This window comes from Balearica regulorum, chromosome 7, assembly GCF_011004875.1.
Source record: "Balearica regulorum gibbericeps isolate bBalReg1 chromosome 7, bBalReg1.pri, whole genome shotgun sequence".
NCBI classification, from domain to species: Eukaryota; Metazoa; Chordata; class Aves; order Gruiformes; family Gruidae; genus Balearica; species Balearica regulorum.
Window position 1 is genome coordinate 4160561 of NC_046190.1, and position 22763 is coordinate 4183323.

Sequence of the window (22763 nt, forward strand, 5' to 3'; positions counted from 1 at the left end):
GGCAGGAGCTTTGCGGGAGTCCTTCAAGGGTGACAAATGCAGGTTTGAGCAATGTCAGGGTCACTGGTTTGACCACAGGTGTCCAAGTATTTAGCAATTTACTAATGAAACTCTAATTAAGCTTCTGTTTTCTTCCTTAATCTGTAAGCTATAGGAGTGAGGAGTATAAAGGCATACATACATGCAGATATACACGCCCAAGTATAAATGCCTATGATAGAGAAATGCGTATGTGAAGCCACAGTGATTTTACATGCCAAGAGAAAGCCAGGGGGAGATCCTTCTCAGAGGAAGCCAGGGAGATCACCACCTTTCAAGCTGATCTACGGACTGCTCATGGGCAGCCACGGAAGAACTGAGCAAAGCACATCTATTATCGAAAGGCTTAAAATAAACCTCACAGGTGTCTGCAGCACTGAAAAAAGCAAAGTTACAGACTGACGCATCAACGAGCCACTGACCAAGCACCAAGGTGTCCCCATTCCCATGAGATGACCCAGACAAACGGTGAGGAAAGCACCAACAGCTGGCCCAGCAGACACGTCCCTTTGCAGAGCTTCACCTGCAAATAGAAGTTCCACCTCTACGCCCAGAGGACTTCTCTGCCACAGTAATTATAAGCAGGGGGCAGTGGATACGACAGAAGATGCTGCTGTCAATTTGACCTGACGTAATATTGATTTCTCTAAATACTCTCTCCTGCTATAATTAAAGGTATGAAGTCTAACTAAAAGGAGCTAAACAACAGGATATGAAGTATACCGATCTGGTAACAGTTACCTTAAGTACGGTCTGAAGCATCTTTCCACTTAAGAGGAAACCTAATCGGTCTTCGCTTGCTTATTTTGCTGCCACACAAAGAAGTAGTAGCTTCCCTTTCCATTTTAACTCAGGACAGGTGAGACCCGGTGAAATGTCCCCAAGTCATTAGGAGATGCTCGACAAGAATTCAAGACCTGCACAGTCATGACTATGTCAAAATTAAAGACGCTCACACTTCCTTCTGCCAACACGTGCCATTCCATAAGCAAAGAGAGGACTCGGAGACTGTCGTAGTGTCAGTCCTAGCTGATTTCAGAAATATTTGGTGATGTTCTTTTGTAAGCATATGATAGTTCTTAGTGAGACTTTCCATAGGGTACATGCCTGTTCTTCTAGCTATAAACAATCGGGGCGGGTGGGAGGAAATCAAGGTAAATTTGGAAATAAAGGAAACAGCAGTTCTAGGTTTCTCACAACAATAAAACAGAAAATAGTTCGTTGTACCAGAGAAATGACAAGATTTTGAACTAAAAGGCACAGACACCAGTTTTTAGTGGCTTTTCCTCAATTTTCCTACCTGGTAGTGAGCAGACATTGCTACAGGTCTTGCTGCTGGGTTTTGTGATCCCGAGAATCACCAAAAGAAATTCTTCGTGAGTCAGACGTGGAAACCTGGTACTTCATGGTTATAAAGCTCCAGTTTTATGATTAAATCTGCTCCCTATTGCCTTCAGATGGATCACAACCCAACACCACTATTTTTAACACGACTGTAATGAAAACTGCAAACTCCGCTCAGAGTATTATCTAAATATTATTACCAGAATGTTATCTGAATATAAAAAATAAAACCACACCCTTTGTTCTTATGGGTAAGGAGTTACAGTAAATGAAAGTACCTGCAGATGGGCACTGGCTAGAGGGCACGTCTACATCCTCATTCCACCTCCGATCACCTACATGGTGTATGTAAAACCAAGTAGCACTTAATGACATTTTCTGTTATTAAAAGATTCCAGAAACTCAAGGATCTTTGTATCAACATAATCATAAGAAGGCGCAGCAAGTATGCAATACGCACAGTATAGTGCCACCCTCTCCCCCTGCCCTCAAATCCCCTCTTAGTCCTACAAACAGACAAGCTTTAACAAATCATTTCTGTATTCTGGTGAGTTCTCACTGACATGGAACCTGACAAATATTAAAATGTAAGTTACAGGATTAAATAAGATTTTATTGTCACATTTAACTGCTTTGTCAGAGATGTACATTTTGCAGGTTTCTGTGCGGAATAAAAATTAAAAAAAAACACGGTAGTTGCCATCTTGTCAATTCTGATTTCAACATAACACATCTACACCACCTGAAGCACAGGTGCTTGCAGATAGCCAGCAATAACACCGGAGCAAGTCCTCCGTTAAATGGATTGCAACACTCGAAGACAAAACGCAGCAAGTTAAGGCTAATGAGAATAATGTAAAATAGTTAAAACAGACCGCTAGATGTTTAAAAGGTGGAAACACTCAATAGAAAAGTGGCAATTTTAACTTTTTTTTTTTTTCCAAAGTCATTTTGCTTAATTTAGTACAGGTAAGGAGAGGCTAATGAACAGGCTTTTGCCTACATATACAACACATACTGAAATTTTAGACTTTTGTAAATCTGATATATTTAAACTTTTAAGCGACTGCTTTGTTCTTCTGGGTGTAAAGCAAAGAAGTGGTTATTGACACCTCAAAGCGATAAAAGCTTAAGATGAGGTTATCTTAAAATGTGTATTTTCTCATTTACAGATCAGGGATAAAGTCCAATAATACAAACTTCTTAGTGGCACAATTTCACATATTTTGGGCAACATTAGCATACAAGCAGTATTTAAATAAAAATAAGTGCATCCAAACATGAAATTCTCTAAATATACCACACTTCATTTATCCCAAACGGCAATTTTCTGACAAGAGCTGTAATTCAAATTAAAATAATCATTTACACATTTCATCCAGAGGAAAAGAGGTAATAAACCCAGGGGACTCTCCCAACAATCTTCTCCTACCCTATCCCCTATTACATAAAATAACTCATCTAGAAGCGTAAATCCAATATTCAGATGCAAATAAAATGCAAGAAGCAGTCTCTGGTGTTTGTAATTTGCAGACTCCAAAGTCCAATTGTGATGGAATTTACTACTTCTGTCAGTCATTCACTCCTGTATGTGCACTTCGTATTTATGCTAAAATAACAAATGAGACAATAAATGAGGCTAGTGTGGCATAAAGTCATTGTAAACCCAGCGAAACCAGAATAATTATATTTATGACATTCATTTGGATGATTTACCAGTCATCCCACCCCCCCACACCCTTTACAGAAAAAAAGGCAACCATCATTTTAAGTGATACACACATTCTGCTAGTAAAAAAAAAAAAAAAAAAGTTGAAACAAACCCCTTCTCTGTTAAAAGAGCATGCCAATAGAAGAAGGTAGACCACATCTGTTCCAATCAGGCTTCTCAGAATTATCAAAATTTCTTTGCTTGCAAAGGCCAATTTGGCTTACCATAGAAAGCTATTTTGAAGGCGGCTGATACAGTTTTCCCTTTCAAAAATTAAAATTCAAGGCATGATAGTGCAAGAGGTAAGTTTTGATTTGAGAACATTATTTGTAGACTAACTGTGCTTAGTTACTACATCCCAATTTATTGTCTTAAAGAAAATACGGCAACAAAAGCTACAAGATCTCTGTAAATTTCATTTTGCCTAAATTTACCAGTACATCCATGAACCTCATCAGTATTAGTACAACTTGATTATCCTAATGATTCCATTATAAAACTTGCAAAATGTATCACAAGGTGAATAAACCATCTAGTGCAAGTCTTCTACATTTTGTGTGCACAGTAATCCTGTGTAGTTCATTTCCTCCAGGTTAAATCCCCAAAATCTCTCTGTAACAATGATGAAAAAACAGTGTCATGTGGATTATTTTTCCCCCCTATCAAATCTGAGAAGTTTGAGTGTTCCTGGAATCACCATCGGGATGTGCTGAAGGTTGTGAATCCCTTGTCTGTGAGTATTCACTGTCAGATGACTCCGTAGGTTCAAGCAAATTTTCATAATCACTGTCTTCTGATTCGTCAACATTGTCACCAACTGCTCTTTGGGAAGATGGCATGGATGCTCCATTACCAGAATATTTCAATCCTGCATTTGTGGAAACATAACTGGAAGAACCTACTGCTTGAGGTCGAGGCATAAAAACATTGCTTTCTAGGAGAACGTGACCAACAGTACTTTCTTGATTGGTTGCATTGAAATTGGAATACGGAGGGGGAGGATCAGAGACATCTGAATCTTCAAGTGTGCAGCCTTCCACAGCAAATCCAGTGTAGGACATTCGTGGAACAAACATAGGTTCCAAGTTTTCTGTTGGCATTTGCCTGCTTAAAATTGCTTGCTGCATTCCTACAAAAGCAAAGAACAATGCAGTACTTAATGCTTACTTTGCAATACACTTTATGTAATCTAGCTGTAACACACCACACCCAGCCCTTCGTTGTTCTCCTCTCTTTCTTTCTGGTTATTATTAAATGTTCGTCCCTGGCATTGCTTTCAAACTCCAGCGCTAGATCTTTTCCTCTCAGGCTACACTACTCATCTTTGGCAATTCTGTTTTATTGATGACTCTGAGACACTATCCCTAACCATCATGTCAAATCTTGCATATAACTACACCCTACTCTTTGAGCTTGACAAAGAATATCTTCCCTAAATTTAGCAGTACAGCCATGACACTCATCAGCATTAGTACAACTTGATCATCCTAATGATCCCATTTCTAAAACAAAACGTGTCAGAAAGCAAATAAACAAAGTGCACATGTGCTACATTTTTCTGTGCACAGTCATCCTGTATAGTTCATTTCCTCCACTTTAAGTCCCCTAAAAACACAGCTGCAGGAAGTTTCCATAACCTATTGCTCTTTCCACCTCATCATCTCTCTGTATTTCTCTGTTCCTTCTCACATCAAAAACCAGCTATGATAGGGCTCATCATGCCTGCTCTGACTTATTCCGTACCGAAAGCTTGACTCAATTTTGATCTGACAGCATCAGCTTCTACCATTGATATTACAACTTAAAATCACCTCTCTCTCTCACAATGCCCCTTGTGCTAAGGGACAATCTCATAAAATGCAGCAAAGAAGTTACCTTGTCTTCTTCCCTCGAATTAGTATTTTAAAAACTTTCCCTCCCGATGTCTGTGATTAGCTTAGCAGGCTGCTGAGACCACTGAGTATCATGCTCACCTTCTGGTAAAACACCGGCACTCACATGGTATCTCCTATTTAGATTGCTAACTAGCAAGCTGAGTAAGAACCATCTGTTTGAACCTGTGTTTCTCTATGCCTACCACAGCGATCCACAATCAGAGCTCTCACACTAGTGTAACACTGGTAAGGTATGTTCCTCACTGTACCTGGAAAAGTTGGACACGATCCCTGAAATCTGTTCCCTAGGAAAAGCCATACATAATGGGTAAACCCACCACTTCATGTTTTGACTTTTAAGTAATTGTACAGTTGAACAGTTGCTATAAATAAATTTGTCCATTAGGGACAGGGTCTCTTTCCAATCCACGTGGTTTTAACAATCAAAGCAAGACAAAAACCCACAGATATGTCTTGCCTTTGAGGATTTCACAGTGTCTCCACGTTTCATAATGAATAGACAGTAACATAAGCAATATGAGATTAAAAATAATAGCTGAAGAGCTGGTTAAAGAACAATTACAAAGGTTAAGAGTCACACTGGAAAGATGCATCAAGGTGAAGCTCCCACAGCTCTGCACCAGAACTATTCTTGCATTAACAATCTAAATGATGGATTTTAATCAGCACATGCTTATTAAAATTTCAAATGGTACTATGCTAGTAATAGCTGAAAGTATAACAGAGTATCATAACAGAAATTTGAAAATGTTCTCAAATTAGATGATTCGGACAATAATTTAAGGAAGACATGCACAGGAATAATGAACTGCACTAACTAGAAAACAAGGGAACAGTTACATCCTTCTGCAGCAAAGAAACACAGGTTTACTGATGATTTCTGTAAATTAAATATCCACATGCATTAAGTGTGCTCAGCTATTGAGAAACAGGTATTATTTCAGTATGTACTGTAATGGTTTAGACTACAACTAGAATACCATATCTAGTTTTGAACATCACAGTTGAAGAAATAGGGAAAAACCGGAGAAAAAGAAAAGCACTCCTTAGAGTGCTAGATATCATGACCTAAGAGGAAAGACTGAAGTAACTGGGATAATTAGACAAGACTGAGGAAACAGTTTCAGTCTTCAAACGTACAAGAGGCTGCTGTGCAAAGGTAAGCAGAAAGCAGCTTAGAGTAGTATATATTAGACATGAGGAAAATCTTCCTTGCAGGAAGGTTTGTTAAGCACTGGGAGAGACTTAAGTTTTCGACTGGTTTCTAACTGGTTATTAACCTCCAAACATCTGTTAGAATTGACACTGGTATATGTAAAGCTGCTTTGCAGCTAGGTGATAGACAAAATGGACCGTACGTCTGGAAAAAGCAAAAATCAAGGCTGAAGAGTTCCTTTAATCAAGTCAATGAGATATCTCTTCAGTAATAAAAAGAGCTTATTCCCTCAAGTGGCTACACAACAGCATTCCGTTTTCAGTTCACAATACGAGTACTGCGGTGGGAGATTTCCTGGCATCTGGGAAGCACACAGCACTCACTATACCCTACAACATGCTACTATGCATACAAAATTATATCAGTGATCAGGCAAGTAAAGTCTCAGCTGACTTTTACGGTATAGTGTTAGAGTCACAGCCTATTCTTAAAAATTTTTTGTTAACAAGCTTTCAAACAACGCTACCACATTGGAATCAAACACTCCCTTTTCCTCCAGCTAAGAGAATGATTAACTGGAACATTCAACTCGCTAAAACCAAGGAAATTCTCCCAATATTGAGAAAGTGAGAGAACAGAAGGCCAGCTTCAGTATTTAGCTACTCACATCTAAAAATATTGCAGAGATACAAGCTGTGTGTTTTCTTGTTTCAGCCCTCTCACATGATTATCTGCTCTGGCATAAATTTTCAGTTGGGCATTTGCATCTCACTGCTAGTATCTAGAGGCTAGCACCGACTGCTCTTCCTCCTCCTCCCCATCTTTTGCCATATGGGCTGGGATCAGCTCCAGTCGCACTAAATATCCATCTCTACTTCTCACTAGCTCACGTAGTAGCAGTTCCCTGGCTGGTTCATCTACAGCCAAGCAGGAAACAACAGTGACTCATGTCACTTCCATCTTTCAAATGGTCTGTGGCCGACGCCGCCTCTTTACCTTATCTTTGAGGTTCAGAGAAGGAAGAACCTTAGAGAAGTGGGCTGGCAGATCAAACTTTGCTCTAAAATGCTCACGTGACAATGGTACCTTGCTGACTGTTGAAAATAAAAACATCCAGTCATAGCAGCAGAGGGGCCTATTGCACAGTTTAGGGTGTTAACCCATCCAAGCGATCTGTTAGTTAGCTAAAGCTGTGTCTGAGACAAGACACACAACTGAAAAAACATCTTTAGCTAAAACTATGAATTTGGTTATTTGCTTATGATTTCAAAACATGGCAGAAAGAGGCAGTATTTGCTGAAATACTTAACTTGCTTATGAATTTATTTATTTTTTTTAATATTACTCCTCATTTACCTATTCTCTGCTCCTACTCTCTGCCTTCAGTCTTCCCTTACACTCACAAATTAAAATAGATCAGCAATGTCTCCTTGGAAATGTCCAGGCTCTTCACAAAACCTATCTACTACTAAGCAAAAGCCTCCTGAAGTCGTGTTCAATTTCTAGAAAGAAGGAACAGTGTGGCAACCAGCCAAGTACACAATAGGTCTCATCAACTCGGAAAACTATGGAGCAGCAAAAAAAGATGAACATACACTTATTACTGGTTTTCCCTACCAGTCCTAAGCACATACTGTGAAAACTTGTACTAGTAATAGAGAATGCAGAACCAGCTCTAATAAAAACATGGATTTTTACTGGGACTTATTTGCACCAATGAACTCAATACTACATATAGGTTTTCAAAACACAGCAAAAGTATAATTTCTGCATTCAGAGGTTCACTAAAAAGAAAAGACCGTCATACTTGTATTGCCTTGAACAAACCAAAGAATGTCCCCAACACACTGCAAGGAGGACAATATTTCAGTAGCTTCATGGAATGAAAACACAAATTGAAATTCATATTTCGAGTACCCTATCATCACTGACAGGCAGGCAAATTCCAACAATATTCTGCATTTAAGTAGTTTCTTCCACTTTCTAGCAGATACTCCTGAAGACAGGAATGACTTCAAAATGGACTTTTGGGAAGATTTAGTTTCAATGCTAATCACATTCACCACTAAGTCAGCAAATAATGAAAAAAGAATGCTGACTAAATTGGGATTCAGTAACTGTGAAGTGGGAGAGGAGGAGAAAAAAATGTAGATTGCCTCCTCTAAATCAGTGGTGAAAAACCTGACACATACACTAAAAGCTACAAGGTCCAAAATCATCTGGACAACACTTTAGATGATCTACACCAACATTCATCACTTAAGCACTCATTTTCCTTCACCTGGTGTCCAGTAATATAACTGAATTCTAACTTAATTGGTGCTGGGCTTGTATTTGGGGATAGGGTTGGGGAGTGGGAAAGGGAATAAAGATTTCAAGAGACCATTGATAGCTACTGGCCTATAAACACAGAACCCTATTTCTATGTAATACTTCAAAAAGGAATCTCTCCAATGTTTAGATCTGCTTTTTCCATTCCTGGCTTTGCTCCGCTTTTCCTCTCCTACAACCAATCTTTTCCTGTGCAATTTCCAGAACTGACTTTCTCTTTTTTTTTTTCTCTACAGCTTTGTCTCTCTCCTATGTCTTAAGTTTGCTAACACTGGATGACTCCTACAGAAATATCTGCAGTACACATACTTTCACAGTTCAGGTATCATTCAACATAAATCCATCATACATCCTCCCCAAACTGATTTTTTTTTTCCTTTTGCTATGAGCTATCAGGAAAACAACTCAAATAATTACACAAAACATTTTGTCCTTACAGCATCTGCTTCTGAAACAAACAAACAAAAAGGCAACTTACTTATTTCTTGTTCTTTTTCATTTTTCTTTTGTGTGATTTGCCTTTTTAACTTGTTTACATCAGCTTGAAAAGATTCAACAACACTTTCACTTTTTTCTACATCTATACATACTGCCTAGGAGAAAAACATAAGATATACTAAGATTTTGCAAAAATACAGGAAAGACTTCTTGACAACATTAATAAAGCTACTACCAGACAAGACACCATTAAAAAGCACAAAACTAAGAGCAGGAGATAATTATATCAGAGCATAATATTCAACCTCAAGATTGTTTTCTTTACCGTCTGTTGCCAATTCCCAACTGCTGCATGATAGGAAAAGCTTTTCCAAGTAATTAATCATTACAGGAAGATTTGTAATAAGATCCAAAAGTTAGTTATTCCCACTTGGGGGAGGAGGCTTGATCTTTTTTGTTTCCCTTTTTAAAAAAAATTTTAAATACACTGTTGTCAGCACAATAATGATATCATAGTTGCATGAGTTTAAAAGGTAGTAAAGGCACCACTTTTTGTACTAGACCAAATTTGAATTGGAGTGTGAAACAGTTGAGTCAAGAGACATCTGATCTCCTGATATCTCTATTAAATAAGCAAGACCCATGGATTTTTTCAACAAGGTTTCCCTATACTGGTTAGGAAATGCAGGTGAAATTTTCATAGAAGGATCTAAGTTTAAAAACACTTCTGGATAATATTGATTTCTTTTTAAATCTAAACATGTTATACAGGATATTGGTTACTTCTCCAGAAATTAAGTAATGCTCATGATCATTAAACGCGTTTTTTTAAGAGCACACAACTCTAAAAGCACTGATGTGTCTTAAACAGTAAGTCACTACCCACTGCTCCTTCTCCAAAAGGTTACTATTAGTGATCTTACCCACACAGTTGAAAAAACAGATATAGAACTGAAACCATAGTTAACTTTTAGAAGTTTATAAAGTTCAAACCCTCCTAGCTAATTGGTAACGCAAACACAAATCTCAGCTGCTTTACCAGAAAACTTGTTATTTCCAGTCCTGTAACATTCCCTGTGAAACATTCACTTTGAAGATAAAGGTTCCTCAAGTTAGCTAACACTTAAGTTACTTTTAAGCTCTGTAAACAATATGCAGCAGCGGGACTGACATGGTGAAATACAACAAAGTGATACTTTTAACGGGTAGGAAGACAATTCCCTGATGATGTTACATTTTCCGTTTTTTCAGACACTAACTCAAACAACAAGAGCACGAAAGGATACACGCGCTCTTGGCAAAAACAGCGTTACAGAATAACACCATTAGCTAATAGCATAGACCTCTGAAAATAAATTTTCATGTCTCCTGAAGCCGGCATGAAAGCAGTCTGCCTTCTCATGTGAGCTACCCATGCTACAAGGCAGGTTAGAAAGCAGCAACTTCCACCAAAAAAAATAGTAGTTCTCCCGCACAAGCAGGGTCAGGGGATGGTTGGAGCGAATACTGCCTTGTTCTCTGCTCTATGTGCCAACCAGCAAAGCTAAGCTGGAGCAGACACACAAATCCCTCCAGGGCAGATGTAAGGGGAAAGCCTGGAAATAAGCTGTGACTACAGCACAATTAGCAGACGCGTGTGCTCCCGAGGCAGCACAGCTACGCTGCTCTTCACATAGGACAAGCTGTGAACTGACAAGCTTACATTGAATAGATTTGACACTCGAGGCACTTTCAGATGCTTTGCCACATTTGGAACAGGATTCACTCGTGCTCTACGCAAAACATTCACAAGTTTTAACTAACAGATGGAGCTCTCTTTGCTGCATGCTACATACCAAGAGGCAGGAGTCATTTTTAAACTCACACAGGCAAGCCTTTAAACCTGTGCATATCCCTACAGCCTTCACAGTGAGGCTTTTAACACACACTCTTAAAAATAGCTAACGTCTCTCAGAAATCACTCTTACTTGCAAAAGAGAAAGAATTGATGACATTCGTAATAACTGCTTTTACAGCCGCCACTGCAAATGCACACGTTCAATATAAATGGATACATTCCATTATTAGTCAGACTTTTTTCCCTAGTTCATTAAAAATTGTTTATAAGCTCTGAAAATCTCCTCCTGCACTCCCACTTTAAGCAAAGAACAAACAAAAGATGCCACATACATATTGACCAATAATAAGTAAAGGAAGTTACCTGTACTTTTTCCTGAAGTGCATTATAAACCTGATATATAGCCCTGATGTCCTTCATCACTCCATCTTTGTCAAAAAAATCAGTACTAAAACATAGAAATAATTAGTTAGAAAAGACAATACAAATTTCTAGCTCATGGTGTCTTTGAGTTGCTGATAAGCAGTTAATCACTATAGCAATATAAAATAAAATACATTTTAGAAATAAGATGTACTATACTCTCAAGTGCAAAACTTTGGACAGCAGTATATTCAATACCAAAATTCCTTCTGGAACAACAAATTCCTATTTGAATGAGATTAAACTTGTGCAGAAATCTTTAAGCTTGTATAATTTCATTGTTAACAGTCAGAAGAGCTACTTTGCATTTACAGCGTTTAATTAAAATGACTTAAAAAAACCCAAGACAACTTCAACATTTCCAAATCAGAGTTTTAAGTCAAGTAAGAATCCTCCAGCTAGAAGGCCCACAGCACCGACTGGCCATACTAACTCTGCTTTTCTGATTAGTGCACCGACTTCCCTTGGTTTTTCTTTTATTCTAAGCAGAAAAAGTGCACTAGGCACCCACCATTCCCATCCCGAGTTAGTTTTTTTCCTGCTTGAAATGCATACTTGTACTGTTCTTTGGCAGGTAAAGAACATAGAGCTTGATGACTGAAGTTCATTTGCAAAGGAAAAATCCTTACCCGTGTTCCTTAATAACTTTGGCATAATTCTGAGAAGTATTTGGCACTGAAGAAACTTTGTATTCCTGTTGACTAGTGTTGCCTAGATTAGGAATAGTAAGTGACACCCTTTGATTATACCTGCAGAGAAAGTTTAGAAAGACTTCTTAATTCCTATTCAAAAGATTATTTACAATAGCCTTGATATTATCCCATCTCTCTGATCACAACTCCTCTACTTTTAAAGCCTCTGGGTTAGGTTTATCATAAAAAGCTACTAAATATTAGAGATTGTGTTTAAATTAAACGCAAGATCAAGATCTTCCTGGAGATGGACCTACCTCCATACCTCCTAGAACCTGTTAATTGTGCATTCAAACTACCACCGATCCAAGAAGGGTGAAGCTACATTCAGGTCTATTATGAGAAACATGGTGCTGACATTTGATTTCTCTTAAAATATATTGTTTTTGTTGTCTGGAGATTTAAAGACTGAAAAGGACTTTTGCTCACCCCAAAACTTTAATTTGTAAATTATTTGCACAATAAAAAAGCTGTCATCGCTAACAATTGTACACCAAGACATCATTTGACAAACACAAAGCCTTCTTTGCATGCAATTGTACAAACTTCAAAATAGTTTAGAGAGTAACAGTAAGAAGAATGAAAAGGAGGATTGGTTCATATACAGAGATTGTTTACCTTCGGTTTGGTCTAAAAAGCACATATTCTAAAGCATGCGTTGAGTTATTTGCAGTGGAAATGAAGCTGAAGAGAAGGAAGACAAGATCAGGCACTCCAAGAATGTGTGTCAGCTGTTTATGAATGATGTGCTCTCTATATGACATTTGCTGCTGAGTGTTTCTTCTAAATCTGTACCATCCAATAACATTCTGTAATCAAAGTACATCAGAAAAAAACAAAGTATTAACTAAGAGATACATATTTACCTTCTGATAATAAAGTTGCTAAAACTGTGGTATCACCTGAATTAGCCAATACATCTATTACAACAAAAGCAGACTGAATTACTAGAGGCTTTGCACCTATTAAATAACCCGAAGCAAGCAACATCCTGTTACAATACAACTATTAATTGCTCGACCTTATTGTGCTACAAACGCCTGCGTGTCCTCAGTGGCATTCAGGATCCCACTTCCAATATACTTCAACTGTTTAATATTAGCAACAAATCTTGGAGTATCTTCAAATTATTAGACTTAAGCTGTTTTCAAATGCAGAGGAGGGGCTTCTTTAGCCTAAATATTTCAACTGCCTGTTCACTTGTATTGATTTGTAAGACATTTCCAGTGCTTCACAAACATATTTGCAAATTCATGTCTGTTCATGAGACATGTGGGACTTAATCTGCTGTGCACAGCGATAAAATGATCTCATCGTGTATTTAATCGTGACAGATTCGTACGCACACCAGATAAGACCAATTTTAATTCAATGATTATTTTGAATACAACATGCATTAAACTCCTTTATTTCATGTAAACGAACACTTCATTTAAGAGATTAATTAAAAAGGATACATCATTAGCAACTTGGTTTAGGAAGAGTCCCATGAATAGGCACTATCATGTAGTGATGCGTTAAGACTGCATGTATCTATTCGGTGGAATAGAGCACATTCTACACACTAAACCACGTGACTCCTGTGTTACATAAAAAAATTGGAAGCATTGCTTTTAACTTTTTATAGTAAAGCTGTACAATTAGTCTGAACGTAACAAAGTGCTAACAAAAGAGAATACAAGACTGTCTTGGTTCCCAGACAGCACTATTTCTTTCTTTTTTGACATTACGACAATTAATGTCATTAAATTTGTGGTGCTTTACTCACACGACACTTGCAAGTTTTAATTTCTCCAGTTTTGCCTGCTTTCTCACCACAGATAATGCAGCTTGCTAGACTCTCCCTGCAAGGTAGGTCCTACCAAAATAAAATTCAACTGAAAACTAGTGGGAGAGAAACATTTTTAATTATGGGTTTTTTGCCTTGTCTCCTGAAGGGGAACTTAATATGCTCTGTAATGCTCTAGAGTTACAGAGTTACAGAATTCAGGATCTCAGACTGGAAACGCACTCCATCAGCATAAAGATATACATGTCTGTATGTATAAATACACAAACAAAGCACCTATGTGCTCAGCATAAATACATTAGTATACATAGATGAGTTTATTCTGAGACCATTTGCTGGAAGAAAGACAAGAAAAAAGCATTACAATCATCAGAAGTTGCACAGATTTAGGACTTGCTCCCCTCTAGATCCCTCCTAAGTGCGAGCCTTGTCTGTAAGCAAAAGTCCACCACACAGGTGAAGAGCAAATAAAGACTGCACATTCAATTAGCAATTGAGCAACTGTCACCACACTCTTTGTGTAACGATGATCAATTCCCACAGTAGGCATTCTTACTCAGTAGTGAAAGTTACCCTGGAGGCACCAGGAGAGGACAGAAATCCCAAGAGCCCAGCAGGTCGTGCCTTGACAACCAGTTCTGCTACTAGTAAAAAGCCACCAGTAGTGCTACAAGCAGCTGGAATGACACTGTTTTGCTGCTGCTTTGTAAAAATAAGTCAAACAAGAAAAAAGGTCTTGTTTTAACCACCCCAGCTTGTACTCGCGCTGGCACCAACCAGACTTTGAGAGCCAAATTCACGTGCCAGTGATGCTTTCCTGCTAGGTCTAACAAGGTCCACGGTTGTCAGAAATTGAACCATGCGAGTCAGTCATCTGTCCTTTTGCCAGAGCAAGCTGATGGGTGGATTCACTTCACTACAAAAGGAACCACACCTTCAGCTCTGCTCTTTGATGTATCAGTTCATGAGACCTTCTGAATCAGTTATTCGATAATCAGAAAGATAGTGCAAGTATGGAATGAGATGAAACACTGAAAAAAAGGTTTGACTCCTCCAAATAGCCACTAAAATTTAATCTTCTTACTACTAGTTGTGCTACTAACAACGCGTGTGATGTGAAGCTATGACAACATCTGACAACTGATAGACTTTTTTCTGGTTTAAAACTGACAGTGTAAAATTGCAATTACAAGGTTATATCATTACAACTCATAAATGAACTCTCTAGAACAGATTTTCAGATCAGCTACATTTTTGTTTGTTTGAGCAGAAGAGTACACAATCATTATGCTTCATGTTTAGCTCAGAAATCTGAGTGGGTTAATACTAGCCCTTCACTTTTTGAGGCTCAAACTTAAATCCTTTGCATTTCTTCAGGGAATTTAGACATTGCTCACAATTTAACCCAAGTACCACAAATCCACAAACTTCTGTACAGGATAAGCCTTGGGTCAAAACAAACCACCAGACTTGTGAAAGAAAATATTTCTTCTCGTTAACTACTTTTTCTTGTTTGTTTCCCAAAATTGCTAATTATAGGCTCTAATGACTAGAACAGGAGGAAAAGATAGAAAACTTACTTTTCTTCGGTCTTTAAGAATCGTGTCCAAACTCTCCTCATTAACCTTGCCTGCATAGTCATAAAAGCTTGACCCAAAAAGGAAGAGAGAAAGGTAGGTACACAGTTTACACACACGCATTATACATAAATAGTTTATACTTTGAGTGTTCTTCAAACAGATGGCATTCTATACATTACAAAGCAACCTCCCACTAGTAATGAAATACAAGATGCCTGTAATTGTTAGTTTTAAAATGTTTTCATTGCACACGTTAATTTGATGCCTACCAGTCCCTACAACAAGGGGCACATACATAAATGGACTGTGTAATTTTATTTTGACTAGCATTCTGTAAAACCCTGCTTTGATAATAAAAGGACTACCTGCCAAAGAAGAAAGGAAAGCAGGGCCATTTTACATGCAACTACAAATCAATCTCTTGAGCTCTAGTTCTGCAATTAGACTCAAATGATTGGACCCTTGAAGCCAAAACAGTTACACTGAGGTCAGCAAGAATCCAAAGTATCATGGTCTTTCCATAGAGTTCTGCTTACAGAGCCAAGGCCCAAACTCTGACAAGTTGTTATTTTGAGGACACGACAGATTTAAGAATTTATAAATCTATCTACACGGACAGGTTTATAAATTCAAGTAGATCACACTTCATGATAACAGGAAAAACGTTTGAAAATAGATTCCTCCTTGACTTACCTGCCAAGTCCTTAGTCTCTTTCAAGAGCTGATATCACTAACACCTAAAGCAGTGCAGGAAAACACTCTGTTTTAGAGGTCTATGATCTCAACTCTTGTGTGTGGCGGTAAAAAAAAAACACAACAGAAAATCCTGAGCTCAGTACTTGGCTGGTAAATAAGGGTGGAAATAAAATTTGTTTCAAGATGCAATTTGTTGTGCATATTTGACTAAAACTAATTACTAATTTGAGATACATAATATTTGCATAATCTTTTCAATTCATGTTCACAATATTTATACATTCCTTATTTATACATTCTTGTAACTAGCAGATATCCAATTCTTTCTCTTTCTATGCTTTACAAGAAGAATTTTCTTATGGGATGAGCAACTAGTATGTAACGAAACACCTTCATTTGAAAACTGCAAAGAGAAATCAGTCCTTTTAAAATCCTTGCTTCTTATTCAGTTCCCACGTATTGTAAAAGCACTGAACCAAGCTTGTTATACTCAACATCAGCAGTGCCAGCTTAAAGAAAACACAATGGATGAGCGATAGGCCTCCTCAGACTGGCTACGCTTAAGTCAAAAGGATATGGTAGAATGCCCAAAAATCAGCATCTGCTACAACTAACGGAACAGAGAAACCAACAGCACACTCTGGTACCCATAAAGGCTAAAGGCTGTGAGAGGTTCCCCCATGCTCTGAAGTAAACAAATTCATTGGTCTTCTTGTGCAGAAAGCATGCAGTGAAATACAGACTTCTTCCCCTTCGTCCATCAGCTCAGTTACTAACAACCAATTTCTTGATGGAGGAGAAGCATGAAACGTGATCAGTTTTGATATGCACTGCACGAAGCATCACTAGGAATCAGAAAGAGTCTACTAGACAGTAGGATATTATCTTGATGTGTAGAGTCTCAAGCATTTAAATCACTGGGTTAAGAGTACCCTCTCTGTAATTATCAGATAGCAAATGATAGACTGCAGCTTTTCTCTCTAATGTAACTAATGTCAATCATAATATATAAGGTACTGTGTCTTCTTAATTGGCTGGAAACCTCTAAATAAAGACAAGAGGAGATTAATTGGGAATTCCTTCTATAAAGAATTTCTAGACAGCAATTCAGAAGCCATCACTGTATAACAAATGAACGCTATAGAGAAAAGCTACATATAAATAGATGGAAGCTGCTAAGTAGAATATATTAGACCTATATTTAGTTTTTATTCTGGAGCACGGGAGATCAGAAGGCAAAAATAACTAGTAAGCTGAAAGTTTCAGAACAGTTAGTTGCTGCAAGTCAGTACAATTAACTACAAACCAACTTGTTCACCCAGGAAGTTACTGGGTGTTCTGTGACCCACCAGGCCCAAGCAGAGCTAACCTAAGACTACAATAATTTGAACTGGTTTTGACATTCACCCTAATTATCAGAGCGATATGATCTGATCTGACTGCTATCCTACCTCCCCTAACTACATGAGGTGGAAGTGCAAAGAGACAAAGAAATAAGCCTATATTAGCTACCTTGGCACCCTTTCTAACCTACTAAAACTGTAAACTCTTACTTTCACTGTCGTGGTTGGTGCATTTACATGCATTTCTGTAATATCAGATCAGCAAGCAATGCAAACATCAGTACATGCATCTGAAATGCTAATATATTCCAGTGAGCTAATATATTTTTATATTCTGCAGCCAACACAGGAAGACAACAGAAAATGCTTACCTAAAGAGTTTTGAACATGGCTCATGGTTATGGATTTCTGAAACAACAAACAAAAAAAAAAAAGAGACATATGTCCAACTGCTCAAGGTAAAGAGAAATTACAGTGGCATATCTTGTATGAACTTTCCACATCACAGCTACTGAGTAAATAAATATTCGTGTCAAACCACACACTGCCCTTAATGTCTCAACAACACTTGATGACACAGCACCATACCCAGAAAACCAGCTTCTCTTTCCCATCTGCCGTTTCACAGAGGAAAATATTTTAACAATAAGCAAGACATACGCCTGCTCAGATACACACAGATATCTGAGCCTCAAATATACACTTTTGATACTATTTTATGGTTGTAACCTCCTCAGTTTTTTGATAAGTCTTTCCGCAACAGTTTACTTGCATTCATATACACTCTGCTTATTACAGCAGCAATGAACAACAAAAGGGATGGGGGAAGGAATCACTGGAATTTTATACACTGGAGTATTTAACCAGGCAAGGCAAATAGAATATATTATGAGAAAAGGGTTTAAATGTCACTCCAAAGTTATTAGCTGCAAATTATAATTCTTTTATATAAAAATATTAAAAAGTCACGGCAATATTTTTTTTCATTGAAGAGGCTGTAATAAATGCTAAGATGCTTATTTAAGCAGCAAAGGTTGTAACATGTCAGTAATCTCGGAAAAGAGCAAAAAAAGAGCAAAAATCCAATTCATATTATCTCTCTAACACCAAGCACAACTTACTTTTTTGTGACATTTAGTACCTCTTTAAAGTTCTCTACTCTGACTTTTTACCAAATACAGCTTATCATTTATTCATATTATTCTGCCTTGATCACATAACATTTGTCTGAAACTGTATTTGCTCAGACTGAATAGCACTTATGTAGCAATAATATTTCAAGCTCAATATTAGAACCCTGCTGGAGTGTTTAGCAACAACTTTGTTTAGACTCTTCCTTCCTGGAGAGTGACTCACCACCTGCTGTTCCCAAAGTCACAGGCTGCTCATGACTGCAATCTCAGCAGCGTCAGAATCAGATCACAATTCCCAAGAACAACAGACTACACACATTAGCATCTCAGCATATTTACCTGCTACCAAAACAAGGCCCTGATCCATGGCAGGCGTACTGCCTGAGAAACCACACATTTTCACTGGCAAGAACTCCTCATGACGCTACTGTTAAAGTTACTCACGTTCTTCACATGGAATTGTTTAAAAGCGTATCAAGCCCATATTTGCACACTGGCATACAGGAATCGGTGGAAACAATTTGCTAAACAAAGCCAGTAAGTTTAATTATTCCAGTTTAGACCAAGTCCTTCCAGCACATATATTGACTAGAACTACTGAGAATGTATACTTTATTCTCGGGTTATTACATTGCTACACAGGCCTTGTCTTTTGAAAAACAGGAAGCAACAAGCCTACTGCTCAGAACACACGAAGCAGTCGTCATTCTAAATTAAAGTTTTACACATAGACATATATTTTTATATATACACAGTACATATACTATATATACACGTGCACATACTCAAACATCACCACTAAGCTTTGAGACAGCAGACACGTAAGAATGTTAAAACTCATCGGTGACAACAGTGCCACAAAACTGTCAGTCTCAGTGCACGAGTTGAACTGGGAGTTCAAGAGTTAAGGTCGATGAATAAATATTGAAGTAAAAATTTGGTAAACAAAAAATATCTAGATATCTGGTGGTGGGTGTATGTAATTTCCCTTTTCAGAAAATAACTGTAACCAAGAATGTGACAAGAGTTATCTAAAAAGAGAATAATGTTTAACACCACAAACACTTGGTTTATGACACCACGCTGAGGCTGCAGTTGGTGACATTACTGTGTTACACTGTCAACAATAACGAAGATCAGTTACCACTGAATAGTAATGTCTAGTTTTGTCTGAACAGACATAGCTATCAGCTGCCTTCCTTTATACAATACTTTGATAGGGACTTTATACACCAAAAAAACCCAATGCTTTTCTTTTTTTAATTTAGCTCGATTAATTAATTGTAATTAATTGACACTTCACACAGGCAATTTATCACCCATGTTTCCTTAGGAATTAGCGGAACAGGAAACTACCTAACCTTCTGGATTCTTGGATACGCAACCGCCACTACTTTAAGGTGACAAGTATCTTGAGATGTAATATAGTACAGACTTTCACAGATCATTAGTTCTGTATCAGAATAACATTTGAGAGTCAAACACAAGATGTTTGTGTATTAGCTAAGCTTTATGTTGACTAGAATCAGATCCACAAAGCCAGATATGTACACATTTGGGTTTTTAAAAAAGGCTTACGTGTATTTTAACATCAGGTTATATATACATAAACAAGTCATTTTTTTTCAGAGGTTTCCTATTTTCTATAAACCATAGAGCTAAAAACATGCAACAGCTTCTCACTCATGTATAAAAACACCTACCTCAACCAACAACACTTAACAGCAAGATCTTAAATGTTCTTTCACTTTTCACAACAACAACAAATCAGCTGTACAGTCCTTGTGCTTATCAATAAAGTAAATCATTTGACAAATATTCCTCAGCAAATTTTGCTGTCACAGTTTATGATGTCATCAACTACCAGCCAGCCATCCAAACCCTCTGCTGGAAATTTGCCCTCTTTCAGTATCAGTAAATCAAGCAATGCATTTATTTTATTTTGAGCACATGCTTATATTTAGGCAATCATATCAAGCAGGAAACTCCCTGCAGGACCAAAAGCCAAATAAATAATTGCTCCATCATGAAATGCAGCTAAATATCTTCAACGAACAATCTTTTTTCCAAATAAGGAGATGCACAAAACCCCCATATCTTTCCTCACACCTCAACCACAAACACACAAACACTGCAGCAAACACAAAGTTGAAAGACTGGAACATCTTGTGCTGGTCGCACAAGTGAAGTAATTCTTACTGAATTGTTGTACTGAAAATTGAAAACCTGAACAGTGCTTCTTTCAGAGTTTCTCAAAGTTCTATTACTTACCAATCACTTGTAGAAATTCAGTGTTGCTGATCTGTGAATCGCTAATGCTAAAGGTCTCTTCTTGTCTCACCTCTCCTAGCAGAAATCCTTCCTACAATTTCAAGGGAAGGAAAAAAAAAAAGGAAAGACTAAAAATAGAAAAAAACCCACCCACAATATACAGTCATTTGCTGTAATTTTCTTAGGATTAAATGGAAAAATTAAAAGAAAGATTTAGTTTGAAACACGTATGTGAGCTGCAGTAGGTACAATCTGTCCTTAGGTTTACCGAGTCTGATTTGTCAGCATCCTTTCACAACACTAAAGGAATAGGCTGTCCAAAAATAATATTCTACTGAAAGCTTCTGTAGCTAACGCAAAACTTACACAAGGCAAACACAGATTACGTAAAGGAGTGCTCTGCCTCCAGTCCCAGCTACGTAGGCACACAGTGGATGAGGAGGAGGCCCGAGCACGGTGCACCGCACCACTGCTGCTCTGTTCCTTCAGAGCTAACGGGAAGTGGAGTTTAGATCTGCAGAAGCTTACTCAAATTTACATGTGGAGATTAGACTGGGCCCTGAACAGTCTACCAGGGATCATAAAACTCAGGAGCTAACTTTAACTCATCTTTTATTCTCCATCCCCACCCAAAATGAGGAAGGAGAATGAGCGAGAATCAGGTGACTTTGTCACAAGCACTGGAACGGCAGAGCACCGTTTCCTGGTGTGGGGATAAGGGACCAAGCTCAGGCTGGAGGTTTGTCAACAGAACAGAGGGATTTAGAACCACCCCGGTTCTGCGTTGTAACCGGTGGTAGTTACCGGTGCTGGGAAGCCAGCGCTGCTACACCGTGCACGCACACTCGCAGCTTTTACATACGCGTTTTACATTTCCTGCGTGTCATGCGAGAGCCCCGCACCCGCTGGGTGCAGCCCCCGGCGCCCCACGTCCACCCCAGCGATGCCCAGACGCGCAGGGCGGCCGACGGCCCCGCCAGCACCGGGACCCAGCGGGGCTGCAAGTCACCCCCCCCCACCCCCTCCCGAGCCGGGACCCGGCGGCACCCCGCGGCCCAGCGGCCCCCGCAGCCACCTCCGACGGCGAGGGCCACCTCTACGAGGCCGGCAGAAGCCGAGCGGGGCCGCTACCGCTGGCCGTTACGCCCGGCCGGGGCCCGACCGGCGGCGACGCGGGGCCGGTAGCACCGTTGCGGCGGCCGGACCGGGCCGCTGCTCAGGAAAAGAGGCGAGTCTCGCAGCCCGACAGACACGACGCCCCGCCCTGCCCCGCCGCACCGGGAAGCGACGGCCCCGGTCACCTACGTGGTCGGCGCTGCTGTTGGCGCTGTAGTAGCAGACGGAACTGAACGTGTAGCCCGAGATGGAAGCCGCCATGATGGAGACCACCGCCGCCGCCGCCAATCCCACAAGTCACCGCGCACTCGCGGCCGCCCACTTCCGGCAGTGGCGCAGGGGCTCCTGGGAAGTGTAGTCCCATCGGACGGCCGGGCCAGGCTAGGCCGCTCCGTCTCGGGTGGGCACAGCCGCCGGGCCGGGCCGGGCCGGGTGCCGAGGCCCCGGTCCATACGGCAGAGAGCGAGCTGGGCGCTGCGGGCCGGGCGCTGCGGCCTCCTGCCAGGCTGGCGGCTGGACGCTCTTCACCCGCGCCTGAGCCCCTGGGCTGGCGGCGGGACGGGCACCGAGCGCCGGGCGGGTGGGGGCTACGGGCGGTACCGGGAGGCTGTGCCGGGGGGCTGTGCCGAGGGGCCAGCATCTCCCAGCGACGAGTCCTTTGCAAAGTCCTCCTTGTGGGCTTTGAAGGACTAGGCAAGGTGTTGCAGAACGCGCACGGGAGCAGCGGTTTGTCGCTCCTACCCGTTGGGTTTTTCAGTTCGGGCACTCCATTACGGGGTGGTTTACGCTTACTAAGCCCCCCAGGATGCTTCTGTCCTCCTTTGGCTTCGCGAAGGGAAAAAAAAAAAGCTTCGGCTCCGATTTTGCAAACAGCGTCCTGCCATCGTCCAGCAGCAGGGTGGCAGGTGTACGCCCCGCTGCCTGCATCTAACGCCGGTTGTTACCGGTTTCAAAGTAAATTACAGGTTG

At 39.8% G+C, this 22763-nt stretch overlaps 1 protein-coding gene across 1 annotated transcript; it reads right to left on the minus strand.

Annotated features, from left to right (window-relative positions):
• Nucleotides 1-1975: 1975 nt before the first annotated feature.
• ABRAXAS2 (abraxas 2, BRISC complex subunit) lies at nucleotides 1976-22131 on the minus strand. Its single transcript, XM_075757676.1, has 9 exons — nucleotides 21984-22131; nucleotides 20679-20769; nucleotides 17646-17682; nucleotides 15236-15302; nucleotides 12485-12675; nucleotides 11804-11923; nucleotides 11115-11199; nucleotides 8955-9069; nucleotides 1976-4223 (listed from the first exon to the last, which is right to left on the minus strand). The coding sequence occupies exons 1-9, from the start codon at nucleotides 22053-22055 to the stop codon at nucleotides 3757-3759; spliced, it is 1245 nt and encodes a 414-aa protein (XP_075613791.1). The 5' UTR covers nucleotides 22056-22131; the 3' UTR covers nucleotides 1976-3756.
• Between the last annotated feature and the right edge of the window lie 632 nt (nucleotides 22132-22763).